Source organism: Cebidichthys violaceus, unplaced genomic scaffold, assembly GCF_023349555.1.
Source record: "Cebidichthys violaceus isolate CVI_PGR_0920_01 unplaced genomic scaffold, fCebVio1.0.p SCAF_13, whole genome shotgun sequence".
NCBI classification, from domain to species: domain Eukaryota; kingdom Metazoa; phylum Chordata; class Actinopteri; order Perciformes; family Stichaeidae; genus Cebidichthys; species Cebidichthys violaceus.
Genome location: NW_027176296.1, coordinates 2,514,770 through 2,538,757, shown reverse-complemented (window position 1 = coordinate 2,538,757; position 23,988 = coordinate 2,514,770). Strand labels below are relative to the sequence as shown.

General features: G+C 40.1%; 3 protein-coding genes across 9 annotated transcripts in view; all 3 read left to right on the top strand.

Annotated features, from left to right (window-relative positions):
- The first annotated feature begins 704 nt into the window (after positions 1-704).
- Positions 705-5,569, top strand: LOC137870263 (fizzy-related protein homolog). Of its 3 annotated transcripts, none has more exons than XM_068707348.1 (14): positions 705-858; positions 1,404-1,521; positions 1,689-1,808; positions 1,998-2,061; positions 2,172-2,299; positions 2,516-2,598; positions 2,703-2,886; positions 3,051-3,116; positions 3,214-3,316; positions 3,511-3,695; positions 3,785-4,018; positions 4,508-4,612; positions 4,723-4,815; positions 4,919-5,569. In XM_068707348.1, coding segments are annotated over exons 1-14 (1,527 nt in total). In that variant the 5' UTR covers positions 705-856; the 3' UTR covers positions 4,961-5,569. The 3 variants fall into 3 exon arrangements, with proteins under 3 accessions (XP_068563449.1, XP_068563447.1, XP_068563450.1); XM_068707346.1 differs by having other exon boundaries at positions 2,169-2,299; positions 4,919-5,567; XM_068707349.1 differs by having other exon boundaries at positions 705-854; positions 2,169-2,299; positions 4,919-5,566.
- Positions 5,570-6,155: 586 nt separating this feature from the next.
- Positions 6,156-13,375, top strand: haus5 (HAUS augmin-like complex, subunit 5). 2 transcript variants are annotated; one of them, XM_068707108.1, is made up of 20 exons: positions 6,156-6,258; positions 6,400-6,498; positions 6,612-6,674; positions 6,807-6,839; positions 7,095-7,119; positions 7,290-7,422; positions 7,572-7,731; positions 7,822-7,918; positions 8,654-8,745; positions 8,869-8,923; positions 9,022-9,149; positions 9,233-9,314; positions 9,458-9,612; positions 9,907-10,069; positions 10,314-10,394; positions 10,540-10,685; positions 10,755-10,851; positions 12,161-12,299; positions 12,480-12,612; positions 13,098-13,375. In XM_068707108.1, the coding sequence occupies exons 2-20, from the start codon at positions 6,401-6,403 to the stop codon at positions 13,198-13,200; spliced, it is 1,983 nt and encodes a 660-aa protein (XP_068563209.1). In that variant the 5' UTR covers positions 6,156-6,258; position 6,400; the 3' UTR covers positions 13,201-13,375. The 2 variants fall into 2 exon arrangements, with proteins under 2 accessions (XP_068563209.1, XP_068563210.1); XM_068707109.1 differs by having other exon boundaries at positions 6,156-6,498.
- A 234-nt stretch (positions 13,376-13,609) lies between these two features.
- sin3b (SIN3 transcription regulator family member B) overlaps positions 13,610-23,988 on the top strand; it is a 15,268-nt gene continuing 4,889 nt past the window's right edge. The window contains exons 1-13 of one of the 4 annotated variants that reach the window (XM_068707343.1): positions 13,610-14,095; positions 15,192-15,298; positions 15,679-15,832; positions 17,499-17,864; positions 18,219-18,374; positions 18,873-19,001; positions 19,590-19,676; positions 19,824-19,942; positions 20,372-20,585; positions 21,023-21,139; positions 21,284-21,522; positions 22,050-22,233; positions 22,764-23,682. In XM_068707343.1, coding sequence (XP_068563444.1) covers positions 13,985-14,095; positions 15,192-15,298; positions 15,679-15,832; positions 17,499-17,864; positions 18,219-18,374; positions 18,873-19,001; positions 19,590-19,676; positions 19,824-19,942; positions 20,372-20,585; positions 21,023-21,139; positions 21,284-21,522; positions 22,050-22,233; positions 22,764-23,682 — 2,902 coding nt within the window. In that variant the 5' untranslated portion in view covers positions 13,610-13,984. Of the gene's footprint in view, positions 14,096-14,239; positions 14,259-14,517; positions 14,666-15,191; positions 15,299-15,678; positions 15,833-17,498; positions 17,865-18,218; positions 18,375-18,872; positions 19,002-19,586; positions 19,677-19,823; positions 19,943-20,371; positions 20,586-21,022; positions 21,140-21,283; positions 21,523-22,049; positions 22,234-22,763; positions 23,683-23,988 lie in introns of those variants that run through there. The other 3 variants (XM_068707342.1, XM_068707345.1, XM_068707344.1) reach the window with 3 other exon arrangements.

Below are 23,988 nucleotides of genomic sequence, written 5' to 3'. Positions count from 1 at the left end.
GTGAAAAGTTCAATGTAGTGGAAGTAGAAGTAGAAAGCATAAAATGGAATCAAATACAATTATGTCAAAATTGTCCTTAATTACAGGAGGCTATGTAAATGTAGGTTAGTTATATCTCACCACTGCATATTTGTTACTGAAGTTAGAAAATAAGTCATATTATAATAATAGATAATATTATGTTGTATATAATATATACAACATAATATTATCTTTGATGTAATTATCTCTCTAATTAATTGAATATTTTGTATGTGTTTGTTTGTATGGAAAACAAGCATGGTATGTTTTGTTATCTTTGAAAATAATGCTTCACAATAAAAACATTTGAGACAATTACATATTACTACTTTTTTTTACTACACTTGCATTTTCTTCCTAACTCGGTGGGATGAGCGGTTTCAAAGTTCTGGACCCAGGCAAGCAAGGGCTGGAGAGTTCGGAAAAAGAACTAGCACGCCCTCTATGTTTTGTACTTGGACATGACAAGAAACTCACCGACACAATAACCAATTAAAAAATAAACATACATGCAGTATATTCACTTGTATTCATTGTATGCAGTTTTTTAGTTTGATCTACATAATTTCCTATATTTTACAGACGTAGTTGATTTAGGCTACTTACAAATGAAGCATTTCCGTGTTTTGATTTGAAAGTCATACGTCACGGGGTTGACAAAACTCCCACAATGCAATGCAATTTGTACCTAAAATAAACCGAACTACACTCGCTACAGATCTGAGAGTGAATAGCTTGAATTACAACGCTTAGATTATTCGTCTGATATTTCCGTGCATTGTTGGTCCTGTTTGGCGTTCGTGTGGTGATATTCAGGGACTGGCTTTGCTTTTGTATGTATGTTGTCTATTGCAAAAATATGGTGTGGTTAGCCACTAGCTACATTAGCTAGTGCTTGTTATCGTTACCTAGTGTTTTTTCCTCCCTTTTCTGTTTAAACGTGAATATAAAGAAGCCCAATTGATGACATTTAGCTATGAACAAGGCTTTCAAAAATGTAGTTCTTTGCCTTGAACTGCCTGAAAGTTAGTCCTGCTGAAACGGAAGGTAGCGCGTCTGTTCTTATATCAAATCTAGCATCAACTGAGTTTTATGATTACACTGAATAGATGACATAATCAGGATATCTTGAAAAGTGCTGGGATCTATGTGAGATGTTGTTTTCTAACAACATGCCAGACAGAATGACAATTCAAAACCTAGCTAATTATCTGGTTTTACGGGTTTAAATCAGCAGTTTCAGAATACTAGTAACTTAGCTAACTTGCATAACATTTTGGCTAACTTTCTAACCTTGCATTTGTTGTTACTCTCCAGAAGACGAGCAATACAAAACGCATTTCATTATAACTGTTTGAATCATTGTTGTGCTTGTTGGACAGGTCTCCAACCTCCCAGCCTGTGGCTGTGGGATCAGGACTTCAGGCTAAGATGGATCCAGAATATGAACATCGCCTCCTCCGACAAATCAACATTCAGAATGACAACTTGAGCCCTGTTGTGAGTCCTTCTGTGTTCTTTAATAATGTGAATGTTTTACATCAACACTGGATTTGTGGTATTATCAAGTGATAGTATAATTATATATATATATATATATATATATATATATATATATATATATATATATATATATATATATTTAAAATAATGTGTCAATTATGCAGAAACGGACACTGAGTCGGACGCCCACCGGCTCCCCGTTATCTTCACCCAGTAAGCTTGGAGACAGATTCATTCCAACCAGAGCGGGGGCAAACTGGAGTATCAACTTCCACCGGATCAATGTATGAACAGTTTGTGGGTACATTTGTGGAGAAGTGTGTTTATGCTTTTGCAAGATAATAGAAATATACATACTTGACAGAAGTCTAAAGGTGTTAAGGTAAAGTTGATTACTGTATGAATGTTCTGTCTGAGATTGAACAACCACTGTTTGAATGTCAAAATAATGTCAGTATCTTTGTGATTTTAAGGAAAATGAGAAGTCACCAAGTCAGAACAGAAAAACAAAAGATGCCTCCACTGATAACCTTAAAGGTGAATACATGTTGTAAAGCTTATTTTATTATGTCTGTTACTTGCTCATGTGCACCCAGGATTGTAGTTTTGTGCTTTTGTTCTAAAATACATTTGTGTTCATGCAGCAGACGGGCAGGCCTACTCTGCTCTGCTGAAGAATGAGCTGCTGGGAGCAGGAATCGAAAAGATCCAGGACCCTCAGACAGAGGACAGGCGTCTACAGCCATCAACCCCAGAAGAGAGAAGTCTCTTCACTGTATGAACATTTCATCTCATACTCGTTATGTATTGAGTTACAGGATGTAGCCCATCATACCATCATCAGAACAGACACACATACAATGTGCTCTCTGAAACTTGAATGGGGGGAAGAACGATATTAAGAGTAGTATCCCACTATTCAGTCTGTGTAAAGTTGTTTTTTTTACAGTGTTTTATGGAATATGATGGTTTCTGCTTGTGTACTTTGCAGTATTCGCTCAATACCAAGAGGCCATCACCAGACGATGGCACCAACATCTCCCCCTACTCTCTATCACCTGTCAGCAACAAAAGGTAAAAATACTTTTTCATTTGTTGTCGTATGTTGTTTACTACAAGCAAAGACATGGTGCATTTTGACTTCAGGGTTTCACAATGTCCAACTTTTCCTGTCGCAGTCAGAAATTGCTACGTTCACCAAGAAAGCCAACTCGCAAGATCTCAAAAATCCCTTTTAAAGTCCTGGATGCTCCAGAGCTGCAGGATGACTTTTACCTCAACCTGGTGGACTGGTCGTCTCTCAATGTGCTCAGTGTCGGGCTGGGTACATGCGTTTACCTGTGGAGTGCCTGTACCAGCCAGGTACTGTAGTGTGTTTAAACAACAGATTTTAAAACAAGAATTTTAACTGTTTGCTTAACTGTGTGTATATATATATATACATGTGGCAATGTTTTTGTTTCTTGGCAGCATTCATCACTATGTTACACCACAGTGAATCGCTTGTTGAATTGTCTTTTCCTCAGGTCACAAGGTTGTGTGATTTATCAGTGGAGGGAGACTCAGTCACGTCAGTTGGGTGGTCCGAAAGGGTAAGTACACACAGCTCACTGCCTTAAGGAAACTATCACGGTAATGTTATGGTACAGTTAGTTTTTCTTTAAATGAAAGGATTCTTCATGTTTTTAGGGTAACCTGGTGGCAGTGGGGACTCACAAAGGCTATGTTCAGATCTGGGACGCTGGTGCAGGGAAGAAACTCTTTGCCCTGGAAGGACACACAGCTAGAGTTGGTAAGAACATGCTGGCAGTGATTAAACTCTGAACATGGCTTACAAAGTGCCGTAACAGGAATGCGCAAGTCACAATCAAATCAAATGAACTGAAAATTGAAATAATGCTTGACATTCTTGATAATTGTGTCCTTTGACATTTTAGACAAATATTGAGTGTGACAAAGCAAACTTAAAATGTAATCTGTTTGCAGGAGCGTTGGCGTGGAATGCAGACCAGTTGTCTTCAGGAAGCCGTGATCGTATGATTCTTCAAAGAGATGTGCGGACCCCTCCACTCCAGTCAGAGAGACGGCTGCAGGGACACAGACAGGAAGTGTGTGGCTTAAAGTGGAGCACTGACCATCAGCTTCTTGCTTCTGGTGGCAATGACAACAAGGTACAGTTGTTATTCTTACTAAACATGTCTCCTATCTTTGTGCATTTACTCATTGCGTTTATTGACGTGGTTGTTATTCGTCATCTCAGCTGCTGGTTTGGAACCACTCCTCGCTGAGCCCAGTGCAAACATACATGGATCACCTGGCTGCAGTGAAAGCCATTGCCTGGTCCCCCCACCAACACGGCCTGCTGGCCTCTGGGGGCGGGACTGCTGACCGCTGCATCCGATTTTGGAACACCCTGACCTCCCAGCCGCTGCAGTGTATGGACACCGGCTCTCAGGTCTGCAACCTGGCCTGGTCCAAACATGCTAATGAGCTGGTAAGTGACTCCAGATACACGCTGTGCAAAAAATGTTGCCATACAATTGTCATGAGGGTCCCACTTGCATTGACAATCAGATGATACATGGCCTATTTTAAGCGTCAAGACAATACATGGCAAAACAAAAACGTTAGTGCCTTCTTGTAGTGCATTGTTTGAATGTGCATCAGGAGGAATGTCAACAGCAGCAACAAAACAATTCGAGAAGACAACAAATTAAAACAAAAATGTAGTGAAGTTCGTGTGAGCTTCAGGCCTGGGTACTGTGTCCTCAATTAACGATTTTTTAAATAAACCTGTTGTAAAGCAGAGCATAGGCTTACACTGTTTCCATTTTTTATACCTGTTTCCACTTGAAGAAGTGTTGCCTTTTTCTGTATTTTTGTATCTTTGGCACACAATTAAAAATATTCATTGTTGAGATCAGTGCAACTGTCAAATAACAAGACCATCACTGCATAATATAACATTGCCTCTTTTTTCCAGGTGAGCACCCATGGCTACTCTCAGAACCAGATCTTGGTGTGGAAATATCCAGCTCTCACTCAGGTTGCCAAACTCACAGGACACTCGTACAGAGTGCTCTACCTGGTCAGTTTCTGTGCTCTGTCTGATGAGAATGTGATCTTGCTGTTGGTCATATTAATTGAAAAGCTGGTGAATTATTATTATTATTATTATTTTATTTTTTTTAATATTAGGCAATGTCCCCGGATGGTGAGGCCATTGTGACAGGAGCTGGAGATGAGACTCTACGCTTCTGGAATGTATTCAGTAAAACACGGTCAACTAAGGTGAGAAAGCACCTTTTGGGAACAGCATTCTGTCATGTTATCACAGACCCCCCCGCCCCCACCTGCAAAATAATTAACCAAGTTTCTTTATCTTTTCTTTCAGGAATCTGTATCAGTTTTAAATCTCTTTACCAGGATACGGTAACTTAAATCAAATTAAAACTCTAAAACAAGCACCTTGTGACATTTTTTCACAGAGGAAACGTCAAGCAGAGCAACTGAGCACTTTTTTTTTTGGGCAATTGTTTTTTACTTTTGTGCTCTCATTATGAATGTAGTCATTTTTATACAAAAATGTATAAGTGGGTTTAGTTAAATTTTTTGTATTCATTACAAGAATATATTGGCATTACTTCAAATATTTTGTGTTGTGGAATCTGAAATGTGCAGAGAGCATTTTTAGTTTTTGTTAAACTCAGGTCTTATTTATTTAACGCTGCAGTGAAAGCCATTGCAGTGAGCTACAATGGGGGGAACATGCCATTACATATAATGACAAACATACAACATAAAACCCTTAACATAATCACCTACTATGGCCTTTACAGTATGTGCACCATGTTTACTGTGATCCTTGGAGTACTAAGGTTGAGAGTGGTTGGCTGATATAATGCAGTTTTGCTCCTGTGGACCGAAAGTCTTATCTAATCTAGACATGTACTACTTCATTCTTTTTAGTACAGGAAGAAATAAAAGATGATGGAACTGAAGAACTGGTGTATATTTCTTTTTTTGCCTTTACAAATATACCAAATAGATTAGATTAGATTTTGTTATGCTGCATCTTAAAATTACAATTCAAAAAGCACGATTGTTTATATATCTCATCCATATAACAAAATACGTTGGATTGGATTCGCAAGATTTTCCTTTTTAGTGTTGATTTTGCAACATTTAACATGCTTGCATTTTTATTTCACAATTAAAACCTATGTCATGCAGATTAATTGGCTGTTTCCTGATTATGTGGTCGATTTCCTGCTTTTCATGTGCCGGTGTTTATACCAATGGAACACACACACACACACACACACACACACACACACACACACACACATCCACAAACACACACATAGGAACACAAGTGATCATCAGCGATATAACCAGTACAACTAATCTGTAAAAAATAAATACAATAATAAAGAAAATTGAATCAACTAACTCATTATGTATTTGTCATGATTTGTATATACATTGTATTTTTTTTCCCTCATTATTTGGATGTATTAATGAAACTGCATCCACAATACTGTGTAATCATGAAAACTACCGACTACAACCAGCAGGGGCGCTGTCGCTGTCTCAACGGATATGATAACCGGAAGTACTGTGAACGGGCGGGAAGTTGAAAGTTTGTATATGTTGGATAAAAACATATCGCCATTACTAAGTAACTTCTGCATAACGTTAATAAAGTAAAGCTGCATCTTCCATACGAGCAGGGTAAGTTCAAGGACTCAAATGAGCTAAATGTGGTCAACGACTCACGTTAACTACGCTAGCTGACACGAACAGTAGCCTGTTGGTGGTGCTAGCTAGCTTACTGAGCTCGCTACGAGTTGTTTACTTTCTGTGGCCTGTCAGGATGGCGGACAAAAACCTTGTATGGGAATTAAAACGTTGGGCGACGGAGGAGTTCAATCTGCCCCCGGACAGTCTTCCGAATGACGGCTACTTTAAAACGTGGGTATCCGCTGGTCTTTACTATCACTGTTAATGCTTAACCGTGTTGTTAGAGGTCCTCACAGTTGATGCTTAATGCAGCTTTGAACAAAAGCTGATCATTTGTTTTATAGGCTCTGTATCGGGACAGGAAAGTCAATATGGAAATATGTCATCCAACACGTTTTTCAACAGAGGTTAGTTTATTAGTAAGAACATCATGGCTTCAAATTGCTTCATCTCTAAAATATACTGCAATCTCACCCTCTGACCATGTTATGGCATAGATCATGTATTACAGCTGCCTGACGGTTTCTCTGTTTTTCCAGGAACGTGCGGATCATGCGTGGCAATCTCCAGTGGTATCCTTTCCTGCCCTGATAGTGGATTTTAAACACACTTTACAGTGGCCATGGCAACTTCATGTGTATATTTTGGTCATGTAGTTGCTCTTGTAGATGTCAGTGAGAGGTCACTTTGACAGAAGATAGTCTGTCTCTTGCTCAATACGTATTGCTGTTTGTATGTGTATACGGTGTACTCTGAATTCCCTCATCCACCATGGACACTGCGTTTAGCATTTATTCAGCAATTTCCTTGACACTATGATCTTAAAGGTACAAAGTTCTTCAAGACAAAGAGGTAGACTAAGACTTATTTTCCCCTCCTTGTGTTTCACTTATATTTCATGATATACCTGCTTGATGTAGTACTTGATTATTCTTGGGTGATCACACTGGTGATGATGACAGCCAACGGTAAACTAAAATGTGTTGGGGTTCTCTTATCTGCTGGTGTTTTTGCATGCTCAGTTGAAGCAGGCTGAGGGCCAGAGTGAGGCTGTTAAGCAGAGAGAGCTTCAGAGGAAGATAGAGCAGCTGAGAGCAGAGATCAGTCACTTGGACTCTCAGATAGTTGGAACGGAGGAACAGTTGGCTACACAAGGTTAGTTTGTCACACGGAGTAAGGTCTGGGTGTCTGATCAAACCACATTACTCTTAAGCCTGCTCATTGCTGCTGTTTGCTTAGCTTGCATAGTTCAACAATATTCAAAGTGATCTCCTACACCAGTGTTATCTACTATTTACCAACAGAGCAGTCCATAAGCCGTACCTGGGCCCAGGTGGAGGACAGTCAGCGCAGAGAGCTGCTCTTGCAGGCCTTCAGGCAGCGCTGCATCTTAAGCCACACGGTGCTCTCTGGAGACACGCAAAAGATCACTGGACACTGCCAGGCCATGGAGCAAATAACCAGGTAAGGCAGAAAGTTGAAGTCAAATGAAAATTAATGAAGTGAGATCATTTACACACCTATGTTAAGTGAGAACTGTATTGTGTTTTGCAGGAAAGCAGAGATTGAGGTGCTGTTTGATCATAAGCCCCCCAGCAGCAGGGATGGTGACAACTTTGACTCTCAAGTCGCAGCGGAGGCACAGGTCCTGGTAAGAGCTGCCTAATTATTGTCTGTGTTTTACTGGGTAGGGATGAGTTGGGTGCACTTTATCTTGCATATGCAGCATTGGTGTACTTATATACTAGCCATTAGTACATGTTTCAGTCAGAAAAATAAAGAGTGAATAGTTAGCTGACAAAAATGCTATGGTGGTTGTGTCTGAAATTAAACCCTATGTACTATGTAATGCACTATATTCACCATCCCTGATTTTATTTCAATGTCCAAATTGTGTAAAATGTATCTATATAGTGCTCTCAAAAACTCCCACCATGGAAGGAGTGATAATGTACACTACTTTCTGCTAACAGCTACACGATGCGATGCTCCGCAGATGTACAACTGTGAATGATGAGGAGTCGTGAGTGTATGGAATCTCAATTTCTAGCTCACTATAGATAGAGTAACCTACTCAGTGTATACAGAATCATATAGGAAGCAATGAATGAGGGGGTGATTTTGGACACAAAATTCTTAAACTTATTAGGGAAACGGCTATGGATTACTGCTGGCCATTTCATTAAGTATCTCGTAGTACTAGAGCTGGTGGAGATGCACAGTGGTTTGACAAAAAAAACAGTTGAAATTTCAATATTTTTGAAGACGTCATACCAGTTGATCAGCAAATATTTACATAAATATGACTGATGTAGACCAAGATGCCTGTTATTTATCAGCTGCTGACTGAAGGAAATCATCCCATTTCTTTTATTTTTCCTGTTAGCGTGACGTAAGAGAGCTGTGTGACGACAGGGTCCACTTCTATCAGTCTTTACAGGAGAGTGAACTGAAAACGGCGCACTCTGCAGCCAAACAGTAAGAACAACCGTGGATACAGTATTTAAGAAATCCAGTATTAGAACAGTCTTCTTCTTTTTTTAGAATATTGTCAACTTTTTCCTTCTTGAATTCATCTCTTATCTCTTTGTTTTCTCTCAGTATGACTCGTGAACAAAGGACTGCTGTGTTTCAGTATTGGCTGAGTGCTGTGGAGGTTTCTGTATTTTTATTCAATTTCACAAAATATTTTGGTACTTGTATTCGGTAAATTTTCACCCTGAATTAACAACTTGTTGCTTGTCCTGTCATCAGAGCATGTTGGGCGGTTATCCTCCAAACCATGTCCTCTCCGCTTTGGAGTATTTAGCTTCCAGAGAGCAGAAGGAACTAGAGGAGAAACTAGCCTCTCTGGATGTGACACAGGATGTGACAGCTCTACGGTAAACTTCTACGTTGTTATAACATTCTCTTTTCCTTTATGACTATAAAACCCCCAAAGTTTTATGAAGCATTTTAATTGCAGGTTCCGCTATGAAAGCAATCACCTACTGGACATGTCAGCAGAAGAGGACAATGAATTGCCATCGGTTAAGACCCTCCTAGAGGTGCTAAACACAAACACACATAGACACTGTAATGTGATATTCAGGGAGTTCACAGTAACAAAGAAAACATGTTCTTGTGTTTCCTGGCATTTGTGATTACAACGTTTTTATTTGTGGAATTACACGGTTGTTTTTGTTTGCAGGATGCTTGGGAAGAGGTGGAGCAGAGTTTGGTGGAACTGGCCCAGACTCGCTCCAGAGTCCAGCAGCTCCAAAACCAGCTGCAGACCCGCAAGAAGAAGGCTGAGCAGGAGGTGTCTGGCATTGCGGATGAGCTCCACAACGACACCTTGGCACTGTAAGCAGACTCACTGTAGAGTTGATGATGAGGTTCCCACACGTGGTAAAGAGTGTATTTTCCCCTTCAAGGTTAGAAAAATGTAACCCCTCATTGCGGTTTAACCTACATGTACATGTAGGAAAATTTGTAGACAGGTGTCACATGTGGAGATGCACAAAAGACTCTAGAGATATACCAAAAAAACAACAGGAAGTCAGACATTTTGCATTAAATTAGAGACTGATTGGATCTGGGCAAATGAAGAAAAAAAAATGTAATGCATTTATTGTGTTGTCTTCTTGTTTCTGTCAGGTCGGCTCTAGATGTGGAACTTCAGTGTGTGATGCAGGCAGCAGCCAGGGATCAAATCAGAGAGCGCTGTATCCAACTTGACCAGCATGCCAGAAGCCGACAGGAGGCGCTTAGGAACCTCCACAGCCAGTGGCAGAGCATCCTTGACTTTAGACAACAAGTGGTGAGAGTGAATTGACAATATGAGACCTCTCATAACCTTAATTGCCAGTGTTACTCCTGGATCAAGCACATGTACTAATTTCAAAACATATTAGTATTGAGGAAATTGTGGTCTAGAGGATGTGTGATGTTAACTTTAGATAAACATCTTGATTTGCCAAACTTTTAGTGAATTTAGTGCGCAGAGGCGTCAGTGTTTCTTCAACATACATCATTAAACATGTTCTGTTGTCTTATCTCTCCAGGTTCTCAGACAGGAGCATATCCGAGGTCTGATTAAGGGGAACTCCACAGCCAAGACGGCGCTGATTCGTCTGCACACAGAGGTGTGAATGTGCTCCATCTTTGACACTGAAGTAGAAAGATTATTATACGATTTGCTTAATTATGTGGTGAAAGAAATGTTTTGGCCTCTTTAAGCTAAAAAAAAAAATCCCTAATCCTCTCATCTATCCCTCTGCCATGTTGCAGTTGCAGGAATTTGTCCGGGGCAAACTGGTGCCACAGTTTGAAGTGGTCACCACTGCAGCCAGTAGTCAAAGAAACTCCATTTCCAAGGAGGCCAGACAGTTGGGAACGATTTCGCTTCTTGCTTTGGACTGTAGATCTGTTGATGGGTAAGTACAAGTAGCCTGACACCTGAAGGGGTAAACCCCAGTCATTCCACATGTCTTCTTTTGTTTCAGAATGCAAAGGATCCCCGCATCGTGGTTGTCCATCCATCGCTTGCAGTCCCCGACCTTTAGCAGCTTGTGTCAGAACCTGGCATTCCCACTCTACAGGGTGAGTCCGGGCAGATAATGCAACAGTGTGTTGTAACAACAATGAGAACTCCTTATATGTCTTCTTGCCCAGAGCAACACTATATGTGCTTGTGACAACTTAGCTGTTAAGTCAGTTTGATGGTTGATCAGTCGGCCAATTTATCAGGCCAATTAATGTCGTTTTGAGGTAATCGGCATCGGACAGTGCCTGCGCTCACAAGGCCAATTAAAAATATCAGCAGACACACATCTGCAGGCAGCCTTTGTCAGTGTGGCTGCTGTAGAAAGAGGTTAACCAACACTGGGGAAGGTCACTAAACTAACAGTGGTTATTTATTTTTTATTTATACAAGTTTACAAATAGCTGTTCTCTCTCAAAAACAAGGAGATGCTGCTTTCTGCTGAAAAGAGCACAAACTATTATTTTTTTTTTATTATTATTTTTTTTTACAAAGTTTAGTTTTGGGTTACCTGTAGACATTTATTTAGTTGATACATTTTTTGTTTAAAATAGGTGCACTGCAGATCTACAACAATGACAATGCAGACAATAGGAGTGTTAAATAAATATTAAATATTTTGTTAAATTTATTAAATTGTTTTATCAGATGCAAAAAAACATGTCATTAAATATCGGCCATTCTCAGTCCCGCTCTCTAAATCTCAGCATCAGCCTTTGAAAATCCCACATTAATAGACCACTATATGATAATTTTATTCAAAGGCCATTCAGTAATATATAAGCTATATTTATATCAGCTATAATCATGTAATTGTTAAACCTGTGGAACTATGCAGGAGAAAAGTATTTATCTTTTTTAAATGGTAGAAAATGTGATAAATATAATGAAATAGATGATTATCAACATGCATTTCAAAAGTGTTGAATTACTGAACAAAAGACCATAAAATTATGTTTTCAAAGTGGCAGACCATTGATGCGTAACTTTGCTTGTGAAGCTTGCCTGCAGACACTCGCTGCATTTCTCTAAAAGTTGTGCGAGCAGCTCCTGAAGTTCACACAGCTCCTTAAACGTCACATGCCGACAGTGGTTTTGAAGAGGGAGCTGACTGTCAGCGCCACTGCTTGACCCGTAGCAAATATTGATATTATCCATAAAAATCTGTTTTACTGCACAACATCAACAGCCTTGTACTTTATAGGCTGTTGTGAATTGTTTTCAGGATATCTGCTGGTCTTACAAACGCTCACTGTGGAGATGTTTTCTTTTGCTTTTATGTAGATGCAAGTTAATTTCATGGAATTTCTTCTCATTTGCCCCCTTTCTCTTTGACACAAACCAAATGTTCTCCTTCTTCTTACACAGGCTCCAGAGGAATTGTGTTCCCAGGCGCGCTCCCAGCAGCTTGAGTTACGTTTTCTCTGTCAGTCACTGCAACTCCACTCTGCTACTTTGAGGAAAATTCAGAAGGAAACAGAGTTGCTGCATGCAGCCGATCAAAAAGGTAATCAGGGGAACTCAACAAGAGTGAAGATGTTATCATGCTTAAAATACACAATAAGAAGTGCTGTTTTTGGCTGTTTGTACACATATTGTATACCATGAAGAATTTATGTTTGCTAAGCAAAAAAAAAAATAAAAGTTTTCAGAATGATGATACATTTGTCTACTCTGTGGCTCTTAGCTCTGCTGTCCAGAGTCCTGGAAGAGGATCAGAAGCTTCTGGAGGCTCTTGTACAGAGAGTCAGATGCCTTAATCAACGTTGCTCCCAAGGCCTTTCTTACGGGGTCCAAGTCAAAACTGCCATCGCTTACTGGTGAGGCACATTTCCAAAGTAGATAACCCATCGTAAAACAATAGATGCAACACGTTTAGCATTTTTTTTGTGTGTAGTTACCTTTCAAGATGTGTGAAAAGGAGAATTATTTTTCAATCTGGGTCTGTTTTCGTAGTACACTGTTTACAAACCAGCTTAATTGCTGAGGTCTGGGGGTGAGCCCCTGTTTCACAGCTCCAATGTGGAATGCACCTGCAAGAGAAAATGAAAGTGAACGTGAAAAGTGAATCACTAGTACTGCCTTATCATTTACATCCATTTGTTTTCAAAGAACTCTTTTCCAATGCAATGGATGATGATTAACTTTGATTTTGCTTTCCAAAGAAGTGGTGTAGATAATTGTGTTTAACTTCAAAATTGTTATCTGATAAATACGTCATTTGTTATTTTGGATCAATACCTTCTGTCAAGAGTTAAGGGTCTGGTTTGCTGGTTAACTTTGTCTGTTTTGTTCATACATTCAGGTGGGATCGGCCAGCCCAGCATGTGCTGCCTGATGTCAGTAAAGGAGGACTGACTTTTCAACAGTGGCTACAAAGGTGGAAACTTGCAGGCAAAGCCTCTTAGGGGGCAACTCATCCGTTAGAGAATAGGAAGGAGATCCTTTACCGCACCTTTCAGTGGCAACATGACGATGCTACAATAGTTAGAAAATGCACACTTCTTTTATTTTCTCCTGTTTTTCATGCTCATTACTTCTCTTGATGTTTTACCGTGTTGAAGTATGTCACTAATAAATCATTTTAGAATCCAAGTATTTGCTCCTGTCTTTCTTGAAATGCTTTTAAAAACACAATGTAGTAGTAGTAGTATGTAGCTATCGTGCACGGGGCAACATTGTTCCTTTGTAGCAGTGAAGGGGGAGTGGAGCAATCTGATTCTTGAGGACTCAGCTCCTCCCCATCTGTGCGGCTGCGCAGTTCAATTTTTCACTCCTTTTTTTCAATTTTTCACTCCTACTCTGGCTTCCGGACGCCAAGACAGACCGCTGCCGCCGAATTTAAAGAGACAGGCGATAGTTATTTTAAATACGATAAACGGCAACCATTGTCCCCCTAGCTCAATTTCCGACGCTTCTTGGGATCAGCTTGTTTTAAATCGATGGTGATGTTTCATCAAAGTCGCAGCGAGTAGCAGCTCGTCTGTCATCACCCTTGTACTCTGCTGGATTGTCCGTCCTTTTGCGCTGTGCAGAGACTGTCCAGCTAGGCAAAGTAGGGTTTTGCTTGCTGGCAGGCTGGCTTCCCGACCGAGAGGAAGGTTTGTCGGCTAGCCAACAACTGGAGGTAACAGCGAAGCTTTCCCTCTCAAGTTGTGGTGGTGGCTCTCAAGCCTCCTGTCGCCGGGGATAATGGCGAAGATTCAGGCGCACAGCACCGCGAAGCAAATAAACCAAATCCAAGACAAGCCTTACGTTATAACACAAAAGCAAGTGCAGCAGCAGCACTTCCAGAAGCTGAAGGTAAGAAGACAACGGACACGACAAAAGGGAAAAGTCCCTCAGAGTCAGAACCATTTTGTTCGTCGGATCACTGGATTTGAGGCTTTTCTCTTTCTCCCCTCACGTCGAGAATAGTGAAAGGAACGGCTGGCTAACGTCGGTTAGCTCGGTGGCCTATTAAAAAGTAACGTTAATTCATTGCTGAACAGCCAAAAAATTGGACATTTGAGGTGAAATGTGGAAGCTGTATTTAAATTAGTATACGTCTGAGTTGACAGTCGAGTGACACAGTTAGTGGTAGTTTCTTATTTACGATGTCAATAACAGTCAACTGTGAGCAAACGTTCACTCAAACCTCGGTTGTGGGAAGTTCCTCCTTGTTCGTTTTTTTTTTCTCAGCCACCCTGAACAAAGTGGAGGACGTCAGCCAGGCTAGCACAAGAACGGCTATTTCAGTTGATTAGCGGCTTCATTACACGTTTCTTTGTTATCGCAGTAACGTTAGTGGAACATTGTGATGCTGTTTTTGCCAACACGATACTGTTGGCGAAGGACCAGCTGTGACCAAACGTATTGTGTAGATTTGTATGTGTAAGTGTTAAGTTATTACCGTCAGTTGAGTGTCTGTTGGCTAACGTTAGCTTCAACAACCCTCTTTAGATGTGCACTGTTGGTCACAACGCTTTGTGTGATCACATTTCTTTATTTAAAAATCAATTCAATGTTGTGAATAAAGAAAGCTGACGTCAAGTGAACAAAAAGCAGCTTGTTGTTTCTTGTATTCGCTTGTTTATTTATTTATTTATATATATATTTAACGGTTACTTGTACAGCTTGTACAGCACTTCAGCTTGACGATAAAGAAAGCAAATATTACCTATTTATATAACTTCATGTGAATACATTTCCACATATAGTGTTGAGGAAATAGTTCTGTTTGTTAGTGCCACCTCTTGACATTTGATATATAATGTACATGTTCAAGAGCTGGATTGAGACTCCTGTGAGATTCTTCTTCATCAACAGCACAAACAGGGTGTTTGTTAAAAAGCTTCTCCACAGTGATTGTAATTTATGCTGCATTCATGATTTTTTTTTGTCTTCTTCCTGTGTTTAGGTTGAAGATGCCTTGTCCTATCTGGACCAAGTCAAAATTCGTTTTGCAAATGATCCTGGCATATACAACAAGTTTCTTGACATCATGAAAGAGTTCAAATCACAGAGGTATTTATGCAAGATGTTACTTACTAAATTATTAGTTTTGATTATACGTTTTTAATAACTGTTCCTAAATAAAGTCTCTTGAGACACCAAATTGTGGAGCTTGTGTGCAGACTTTGACCACACATTTGAAGGCATTTGTCAACAACTAAGGAATTGCAGATAGCATCCCAGACTAATTATCCAGCAGTTTATATTCTTTCTTACATTTAATTGTGAGTTGACAGAAATTGTTACTTGTTTCCTCTTAAACTAAGCTGCAACTCTTTTTTTGATCAGGAAGTGGTTGTCGTCATGCTGCATATGAGAGAGCAAGCTCATTTTTATTTTTCTCTGTCATCCACACCACTAATATGTCTGTGTCTTTCTGTTCTCTTAAATAGCATCGATACACCGGGGGTGATAAACCGCGTGTCGCAGCTCTTCCATGGACACCCGGACCTAGTCTTGGGCTTCAATGCCTTTCTACCACCGGGATATCGGATAGAAGTTCCCAAAAATGGGGTGGCTTTCCTCCAATCTCCGTTCTCCACACAGGTGAGATACTCTACGACTGGCGTTGACAAATTTATTTATGGAACTTTCAGTAGGTGCGCCATTACAAATTCATGGTGTGCTGAAAGTACGGTATGATAAACTTAAAATTTCTTAAGAGGAACAGGTTGGCTTCTTCTGCACTTCATTTTAATTGGGTGCTTTTTTTAAAAATTGCAGTCTAGATCCCAAGGTTTTGAAAGACTGAAAAATGCCATGCTGATACACTTAGTTGCCAGTTTATTTATTCTAAAGTGGAACAGTCTCAATAAACAATGAACATTATAACTTCATGAAGCTTTGTTACAGGACTGTTGCATTAGACTGCATTAGTTTTAGTGAGGTGTATTTAATAAAGTGACAACTGATGGTATTTAATGTGTATAAAAAAATGATGGTAATGGGTTGGTATTTCTCTTAGACAGTTTATATTTATTTTACTATATATATATATATATATATATATATATATATATATATATATATATATATATTTAGATACATTGTCTACAACACAGAGTAAATTTCTAATGTGTTGATGCACTGTGGCTCGAAACTGAGTGGATGAGGTTGGCGTCAGTTCAGATTCAGTTTCAATTTAGTTCACATTTGGTATGATTTCATATTTATTCATACATTAATCTAAGTGTTTTTTTTAGTTTTGGCAGAGACCAGTTTCAGGTGCATCAGTTTCACATGCAGTAAGTCTCGAGGACTTTAAGGTGTGTTTGAAGATGAATAAATAGACGCAGAAATGACCGTTCTTATGCCACTCTGAGGAAGACCAGCATGTCAGACTGGATTTTGATATACATTTGCTGCCCAATAACATTCCTCAACTGAAAACAAACAAAAAACGTTTTTGTCAAGAACCAAATGCCAATGATTTTGTTATTTGAGTGGCTTGACCTAAATCATTTGTTTTGGCAGCCTTAGGACCAGCAGAGCTATGTGTGATACACACTTGCAGAGAGTTAATTTAGATTTGCATCAAAACAGTTATTGGCGGCGGTGTTGATTCAATTGGTCACTGAATATGGTTTGGATGAATGTTTTTGTATTTAATAATCCAAATTGCCTATATTGATTTTCCAAAAACGGCATGTTATTTGTAAATATTTCACTCGATATAAGTGTGATACTACTTAAGTAAACAGTAGACAAAAGAAATGCATAATGTTGTCAAATAGTGCAAACAATGTAGCTTTAAGGGAAACAGTTCATGTGTCTGAAATCCCTCCATCTTTACTATATAATGCACTAAATTTACTGTCGACCATTTTATTTCAGTGTTCTCGATTTCTAGGTGTCAAATTTATGCACTGTCTAGAATAAAGAATTCTCACAACGCAATGGGAAATGTAGTGTCAACTACTTTCTGCTATTCAACAATGCAATGTGCCACATTTTATAGATGTGAACAGATACCATTCATACAAATTTTTGTTACTGAGGGGTTGTAGATTTTCTTAATTTCCATCCTTTGAGACTGGTAGGATTCAAATGTAATGTACATTTTTTTAGCATTAACATTGCTTAAGTGCCATCTGGGCTGATAATTACTTTCAGATATTATTCCCCAATCTTATTTGAAGTTAACAACTTCAGTTCCCTAAATGAATGCACTTTTACCCATGCAGCTCAACTTTATCATTCTTCATCTGTCCAGGTATCCCCAGGCCAGCAGGGGAAGAGCGTTACCACTCCTGCAGTGACAGCAACCTCAGGTAGTGCCACTGCCGCCAACCTTGAAGCTGGACCTGCCCAGACCAGTGAAGTCAAGGCAGCCCCATCAGAGTCCCTATCCTCCTCAACCCCAGCAGGACCTCCGGAGCCTCCCAGCAGGCTTTCTCTTCCCCTGACTAGCAGAGAGAGCCAGAACCAGGCGACCACGTCGTCTGTATCCCCACCTGCCTCAGAAACGAGCCCCGTAGAGTTCGACAGTGCCATCAGCTATGTAAACAAGATTAAGAACCGTTTCCTGGATCACCCTGAGATCTACAGAGCCTTCCTAGAGATTCTTCACACATATCAGGTACTGTGGAGAGGAAATGTGATGATTTAAGTTGCTTCTCACTTGCATATTATGATATTCCTATTCCACCTTAAATATTTGATGTTCTTGTAGAATTTTAGCAAAGCAAATGTCTCACAGCACTGTTATTTTAGTGGTAATTTCAGTCCTCTCCTAAATAGCTTCATGGTATTTTAAATAACAATTTAACAGATAAATATAGGTTGATGGTAAAGTGTTTTTGTCCCGTATCAACTTCCTGCAGCAGCCTATGACTACTATGTGTATCCAAGCCAAAGATTCTTAACTTGGATCTTCTGTTTTTTTTAAATTGAATTACATTTCTCACCTCTGAAACCCATTTTTCCCCCCCAGAAGGAGCAGCTGGAGGTGAAGGAGAGTCGAGGCAACCGTGGCAGCAGTGGGATGACAGAAGATGAGGTGTTTTCTAAAGTTGCCAGTCTTTTCAAAGGGCAAGAAGACTTGCTGGCTGAGTTTGGGCAATTCTTACCTGATGCCAAGAGATCATTGGTCAGTAGAAGCAGAAGACGGAGAAAAATAATGCAATGTAAAAATCAAAAGGTTGCTACATAATCAGTGGCCTGTCTCGGCACAAAACAATATATTTCTTCTTCTTTTCATGTTTTGATGCACATCTCAACAGAATTGATAATTACATTATTTTTTTTTTACAGAAATGTAATTTGTGCATATTCGTTGTAGTTAATGTATTGCAAAAAAATGTTTTTTACTCAACATTCTGTGAATTCAGTAAAAAGTCAAAAGTAAAGATGAATAAAGATGAACATTCATTGGTAACTATTTTGATAATTGATTTATCAAGGTAAAGTAATTTTTTCAAGTAAAAACATTTATTTTAAAGTTTTACATAAAAGTACATTCAAAGGACTGTTAGTTGCACAAAAAAAAGAAGCTATTTTGATACGTCAACTTGGGCTCTGGGAAATTTTGTGATGGGCATTTTACACTATCTTGTGACACTTTTCCTGTGTGCTTCATCTTCTGCAGTTCACAGGCAGCTCACTGACAGGAGGCAAAGAGCAGCTGAAAAGGCTGGAGGAAGAGGACTCACTAACCAAACAAAACAAAAAGAGGCCCAGGCCCATCCTACTGCAGCACATGTCCCCATTGCTCAAGGTAAACTCTCAATTTAGAATAACAGCCTCAGGACAATGTGTGTGTGTGTGTGTGTGTGTGTGTGTGTGTGTGTGTGTGTGTGTGTGTGTGTGTGTGTGTGTGTGTGTGTGTGTGTGTGTATGTATATGTGTGTAATATATATATATATATATATATATATATATATATATATATATATATATATATATATATAATGTGTATATGTATATGTATATATATATATATATATATATGTATATGTATATATATATATACGTATATGTATGTATGTATATATATATATATATATATATATATATATATACATATGTATATATGTATACGTATATATATATATATATATATATATATATATATATATATGTATACGTATATATATATATATATATATATATATATATGTATACGTATATATATATATATATATATATATATATATATATATGTATGTATGTATATGTGTCCTTGAAAAGGATTCAGCATTTTCTATCGTTCCTAAAGCAACGATTCAAAAGCTTCAACTGCAACACATTTAATTAACAATTGCATATATAAAGATCATTAATTTCATTGTTTTTTATTTAGAAGAAAATGAAGTATTCCTGTACCAAAGATCAGTCCTTTGCTTCAGTTGGCAAACATGGAGTCTTAAGAGAATTCTCTTTCTTTGATAAGGTGAGACACCAGTTTCCATGGCAGTGAATCATGTCATGGCAATTTCCTTCTTCCTTGGTTCATGCTATTCCTTTAACCCACTGCCACAGTTTTTGTCTTTTTATTAACTGGTCTGACTTCCCTTGGTCCAACCCTCTCATCATCCAGGTTCGTCGCCTGTTTAAAAGCCAGGAGGTGTATGAGAACTTCCTGCGCTGCATTGCCTTGTTTAACCAGGAAGTAGTGTCGGGAGCAGAGCTGCTACAGCTAGTCACTCCTTTCCTGGGGTGAGTGGATGAAAAGATGGATGAGCTGAATAGATGTGTGAATTGTTTGTTTGAAATCAGACAAATGGATACAGTAGCTGCAGGGAGTTTACATTAATGAGTGGTCTTGTAGAAGAGTTATACTGGTATTACTGCAGGGAGGGCTCACCACAGTAAAAATGTAATGTATGAAATGCTTTCAGGACCATTAAACAATTTTAAATGTATACTCAAATAGTACTTGTATGATCAGTACATATGGAACTTATATTATCTGATCACTTATGAACCAAACTATGCCAGAAGAAATAAAACTAACATGACATAATGCTGGGTTTTTTCACATTACACTCATTGTTGGGGTTATTCTGATGGAGCGCTTGGTTTGTGATCAGCTGTTTTTTTCTCCTGATTTATCTCTCATTCATGATTTCACCCATCTCCTTCCAGGAAGTTTCCTGAACTGTACACGCAGTTCAAGTCATTTCTGGGGGACAAAGAGCTCTCTCATATGGTGTCAGGGCTGTCGGATCGCTACATGGAGGGGGGAGGGGGCAGGGAGGTGGATTATGCCTCCTGCAAGCGCCTGGGGTCCAGCTACAGAGCGCTGCCCAAGACCTACCAGCAGCCTAAATGCAGCGGGCGCACTGCCCTATGCAAGGAGGTACACCCCCTCTTTTTTTTCACTACATCAGTGCATTGTTTAATATGTGGAGTTTTCTTGTAAACAGAGCTTCTGTTTACATTTAATTTCACTCACCAAGACGCATTGTGTGTATCCTTGAGGTCTGTTGAATGGATTTCCGTACCCAAATAACATTCGTAAAGCAGATTTCACTTGCATTGTCTACATGCTCGCAGTCTTCTTCTTCCCTGACTTTTGCTGACGTATTTCTGTGTTTTCTAGCATAAATGTAATGAATTCTAAAAATGCTTGTATAGAATGTCATTGTGAAATGTTCTCCTATGGAAATGGGTTTTCCCATTGATGATTTTACTCCTTGTATGTGTGTGTGTGTGTGTGTGTGTGTGTGTGTGTGTGTGTGTGTGTGTGTGTGTGTGTGTGTGTGTGTGTGTGTGTGTGTGTGTGTGTGTGTGTAGGTATTGAACGACACCTGGGTGTCATTTCCCTCTTGGTCAGAGGACTCCACCTTCGTCAGCTCGAAGAAGACTCCTTATGAGGAGCAGCTGCATCGCTGCGAGGATGAAAGATTTGAGGTACGTACATTCTAACAACGATTCTATTCGTGCTTCTTTTAGAGCAGGGGACGTTTGTGTAAACATTACATAGAGCACATGGCACTATACTGTAGTTGATGACTGCCTTCTTAACTCTCTGTGTCTGTAACTCTCCCCTTACAGTTGGATGTGGTTCTGGAGACGAACCTGGCCACCATCAGGGTGCTAGAGAGCGTACAGAAGAAGCTCTCCCGTCTTTCCCCGGAGGACCAGGACCGGTTCAGATTAGACGACTGTCTGGGCGGCACCTCTGAGGTCATCCAGCGTCGTGCTGTGTATCGTATTTATGGTGACAAAGCCCCTGAGATCATTGAGGGACTGAAGCGGAGTCCGGCTACCGCAGTGCCTGTGGTGCTCAAGAGGTCAGGACTGTATTTTTTATTCTTCACTGGTAAAATGTTCAATGGAAGAAATTCAGTTTATGATTTGGATGTGTATGTACTACTGTTACTGTCAACTAGACATTTGATAGAATGCCAATTTTCTTGTATATCAACATTTTGAATATGGAAAGGAGGTTGTTGCTTGCATTACATTTAATTGACATTACCAGCAGGGAGGTTTAAGATTTAAGTGAAAGTTGGTTAGAAACAGTGTTTGACAGTGTGAGTAAGATCCTTTTATCAACAGGCAGTGATCTTTGTACTTCCTGCCAACAAAGGTAAACACTTAAAAAGTGTGTATTCAGTGTGTAGGCACTTTGAAATATGTTTTACCCGTGGCAGGCTTTCACATAAAGAATGCATCCTGAAAAGCTGACATGTTCCCTCCCACAGATGCTTTGACCCTTGCTAATCAATGTGCACATGCAAGTTCAGTTGGACGCATATTTATATGCGTAGCTGTGTTTTGTGAAGTCTGTACATTAAAGGTGTGTCTTCTTCTGCAGGTTGAAAGCCAAGGAAGAGGAATGGAGAGAGGCCCAGCAGGGTTTCAATAAGATTTGGAGGGAGCAATACGAGAAGGCTTACCTGAAGTCCCTCGATCACCAAGGAGTCAACTTCAAACAGAATGACATGAAGGCCCTGCGGTCAAAGAGTCTTCTCAATGAGATAGAGAGTGTCTACGATGAGGTAAACACTTTCCTCCTGTCTGTCATCATAACACTAGAGCTGTCATAATATGAAAAGATAATCGGTGGCAAATGTGTAAAATTACACTTCAGTATGGTGTTTGTGCTAGGTTGTAGGGACACCATATATTTGTTTATTATTATATTTTAAAACTTTTCTTGTAAAGTTGATCTTTACAGTTCAGTCTTGACCTCAGAAACAGCAGTTGACATAATTTCAACTAAAGACACAATCACAAGAATCAGTCAGAATCTCTTGGTTATACTACGTCTGCTGGTGAGGATCATGTGAGCGAGCAAGTAATGGTCTTTTGAGTTTATATTGTTTTGTCATTTCCTAGTATGTTGTTTTCTTATCAACCTTTGTGTAGTGCAGATGTTAGAGAAAAACTTTTTCCCTTAAATTTTATACAGGCAGAAATCTCTGTCAGAGATTAATTTTTCTGGATCAATGCAACTCCCCATTAAAATCAATTGTCAGTGTGTGTTTTTGAAGTTGCCTGCATTCATCTCTGATTTTCTGTGTCTCAGCGTCAGGAGCAGAGCACAGAAGAGGGCGGCGTTGGGCAGCAGAGTCGTAACGGCTCCGGTGCAGCCTCATCCAGCGAGCCTCACATGGTGTTTACGTACGAGGACAAACAGATCCTGGAGGACGCCGCCTCGCTCATCATCTACCATGTCAAACGTCAGCCCACCATCCACAAAGATGACAAAGACCACATCAAGCGCATCATCCAGCACTTTGTCCCCGACCTGTTCTTCTCCCGCCGCGGCGAGCTCAGTGATACTGAAGACTGGACAGACGACGAGGTTGAGCCCGAGGAGGGGTTAGAGAGAGCAATAGGAGGTGGAGCAGCAGCAGCAACAGCAACAGCAGCAGTAGCAGTAGCAACAGTGGGAGGAGGAGTAGGAGGAGGAGGAGGAAATGGTAATTCTAATAATGCATTAGGAGCACCAGCAGCCACAGGTGGTCAGTCTCAACCCCAACCTGCCCAATCACAGCCCCAGACCCAGTCCCAACCCCAGCAGCAGCTCAATGGTGAGTCCAGGCGGAGACGCTGCAGCCCATCTCAACCTGCAGACACAGAGGCCTCCACCACCTCCAGTAGCACGAGCCAGCCTGCAGGGACCGCCTCATCCACCCCTGGATCTACGCCGATGGAGACGGGTCCAGGTGTACCCGGGGAGAAGGTGGACCTGCGCGACCCTGAAGCGGAGCACCAGAAGGAGCTGGACGGCGTCTACAACCTTTTCTTCGTCAACAACAACTGGTATTTCTTCTTGCGGCTGCACCAGACCCTGTGTTCGCGGCTGCTGAGGGTTTACCGGCAGGCAGAGCGGCAGCTGCTGGAGCACCGAGCTGAGCAGAGCAGGGAGAGGCTGCTCATGGCAGAAGGAAGAAGAGAAAAGGGATGTGACCTCGCCATGGAGCTCCGCCTCAAACAGCCCAGTGAGTTAATCTACTCGTTGGTTATGCAAATCCTAAAATGGTACGATTCAAGTATTTAATATGAGTTGGTTCAACCAGCCGCCACATCTGACGCAACATGGACAAATAAGCTTAGTTTAGGGGGTTGTGTTTTAGATCCGGGAACTGTGATCATGAGCTGTAATACATGACATAGTTAATTATGTTTAATTAGTGGGCACTAAATAAGAAAGTGCATTTAAATCTGTGTCTGATGTCAATTCACCTACATTGGTGAACACTGGTGCTATTCTTTTCTTTGCCTTGCCAACATTTGAAGTTGCAATT

What these genes read in the sequence shown, in the direction of transcription:
- LOC137870263 (XM_068707346.1), top strand. An exon ending in CAGTTGGGTGGTCCGAAAGG is followed by an intron (nt 3,117 to 3,213) that starts GTAAGTACACAC and finishes TCATGTTTTTAG; the next exon opens with GGTAACCTGGTGGCAGTGGG. An exon ending in GTAAAACACGGTCAACTAAG is followed by an intron (nt 4,816 to 4,918) that starts GTGAGAAAGCAC and finishes CTTTTCTTTCAG; the next exon opens with GAATCTGTATCAGTTTTAAA.
- haus5 (XM_068707108.1), top strand. Translation starts at nt 6,401, where the DNA reads ATGGCGGACAAAAACCTTGTATGGGAATTAAAACGTTGGGCGACGGAG. An exon ending in CAACACGTTTTTCAACAGAG is followed by an intron (nt 6,675 to 6,806) that starts GTTAGTTTATTA and finishes CTGTTTTTCCAG; the next exon opens with GAACGTGCGGATCATGCGTG. An exon ending in CAGGATGTGACAGCTCTACG is followed by an intron (nt 9,150 to 9,232) that starts GTAAACTTCTAC and finishes TTTTAATTGCAG; the next exon opens with GTTCCGCTATGAAAGCAATC.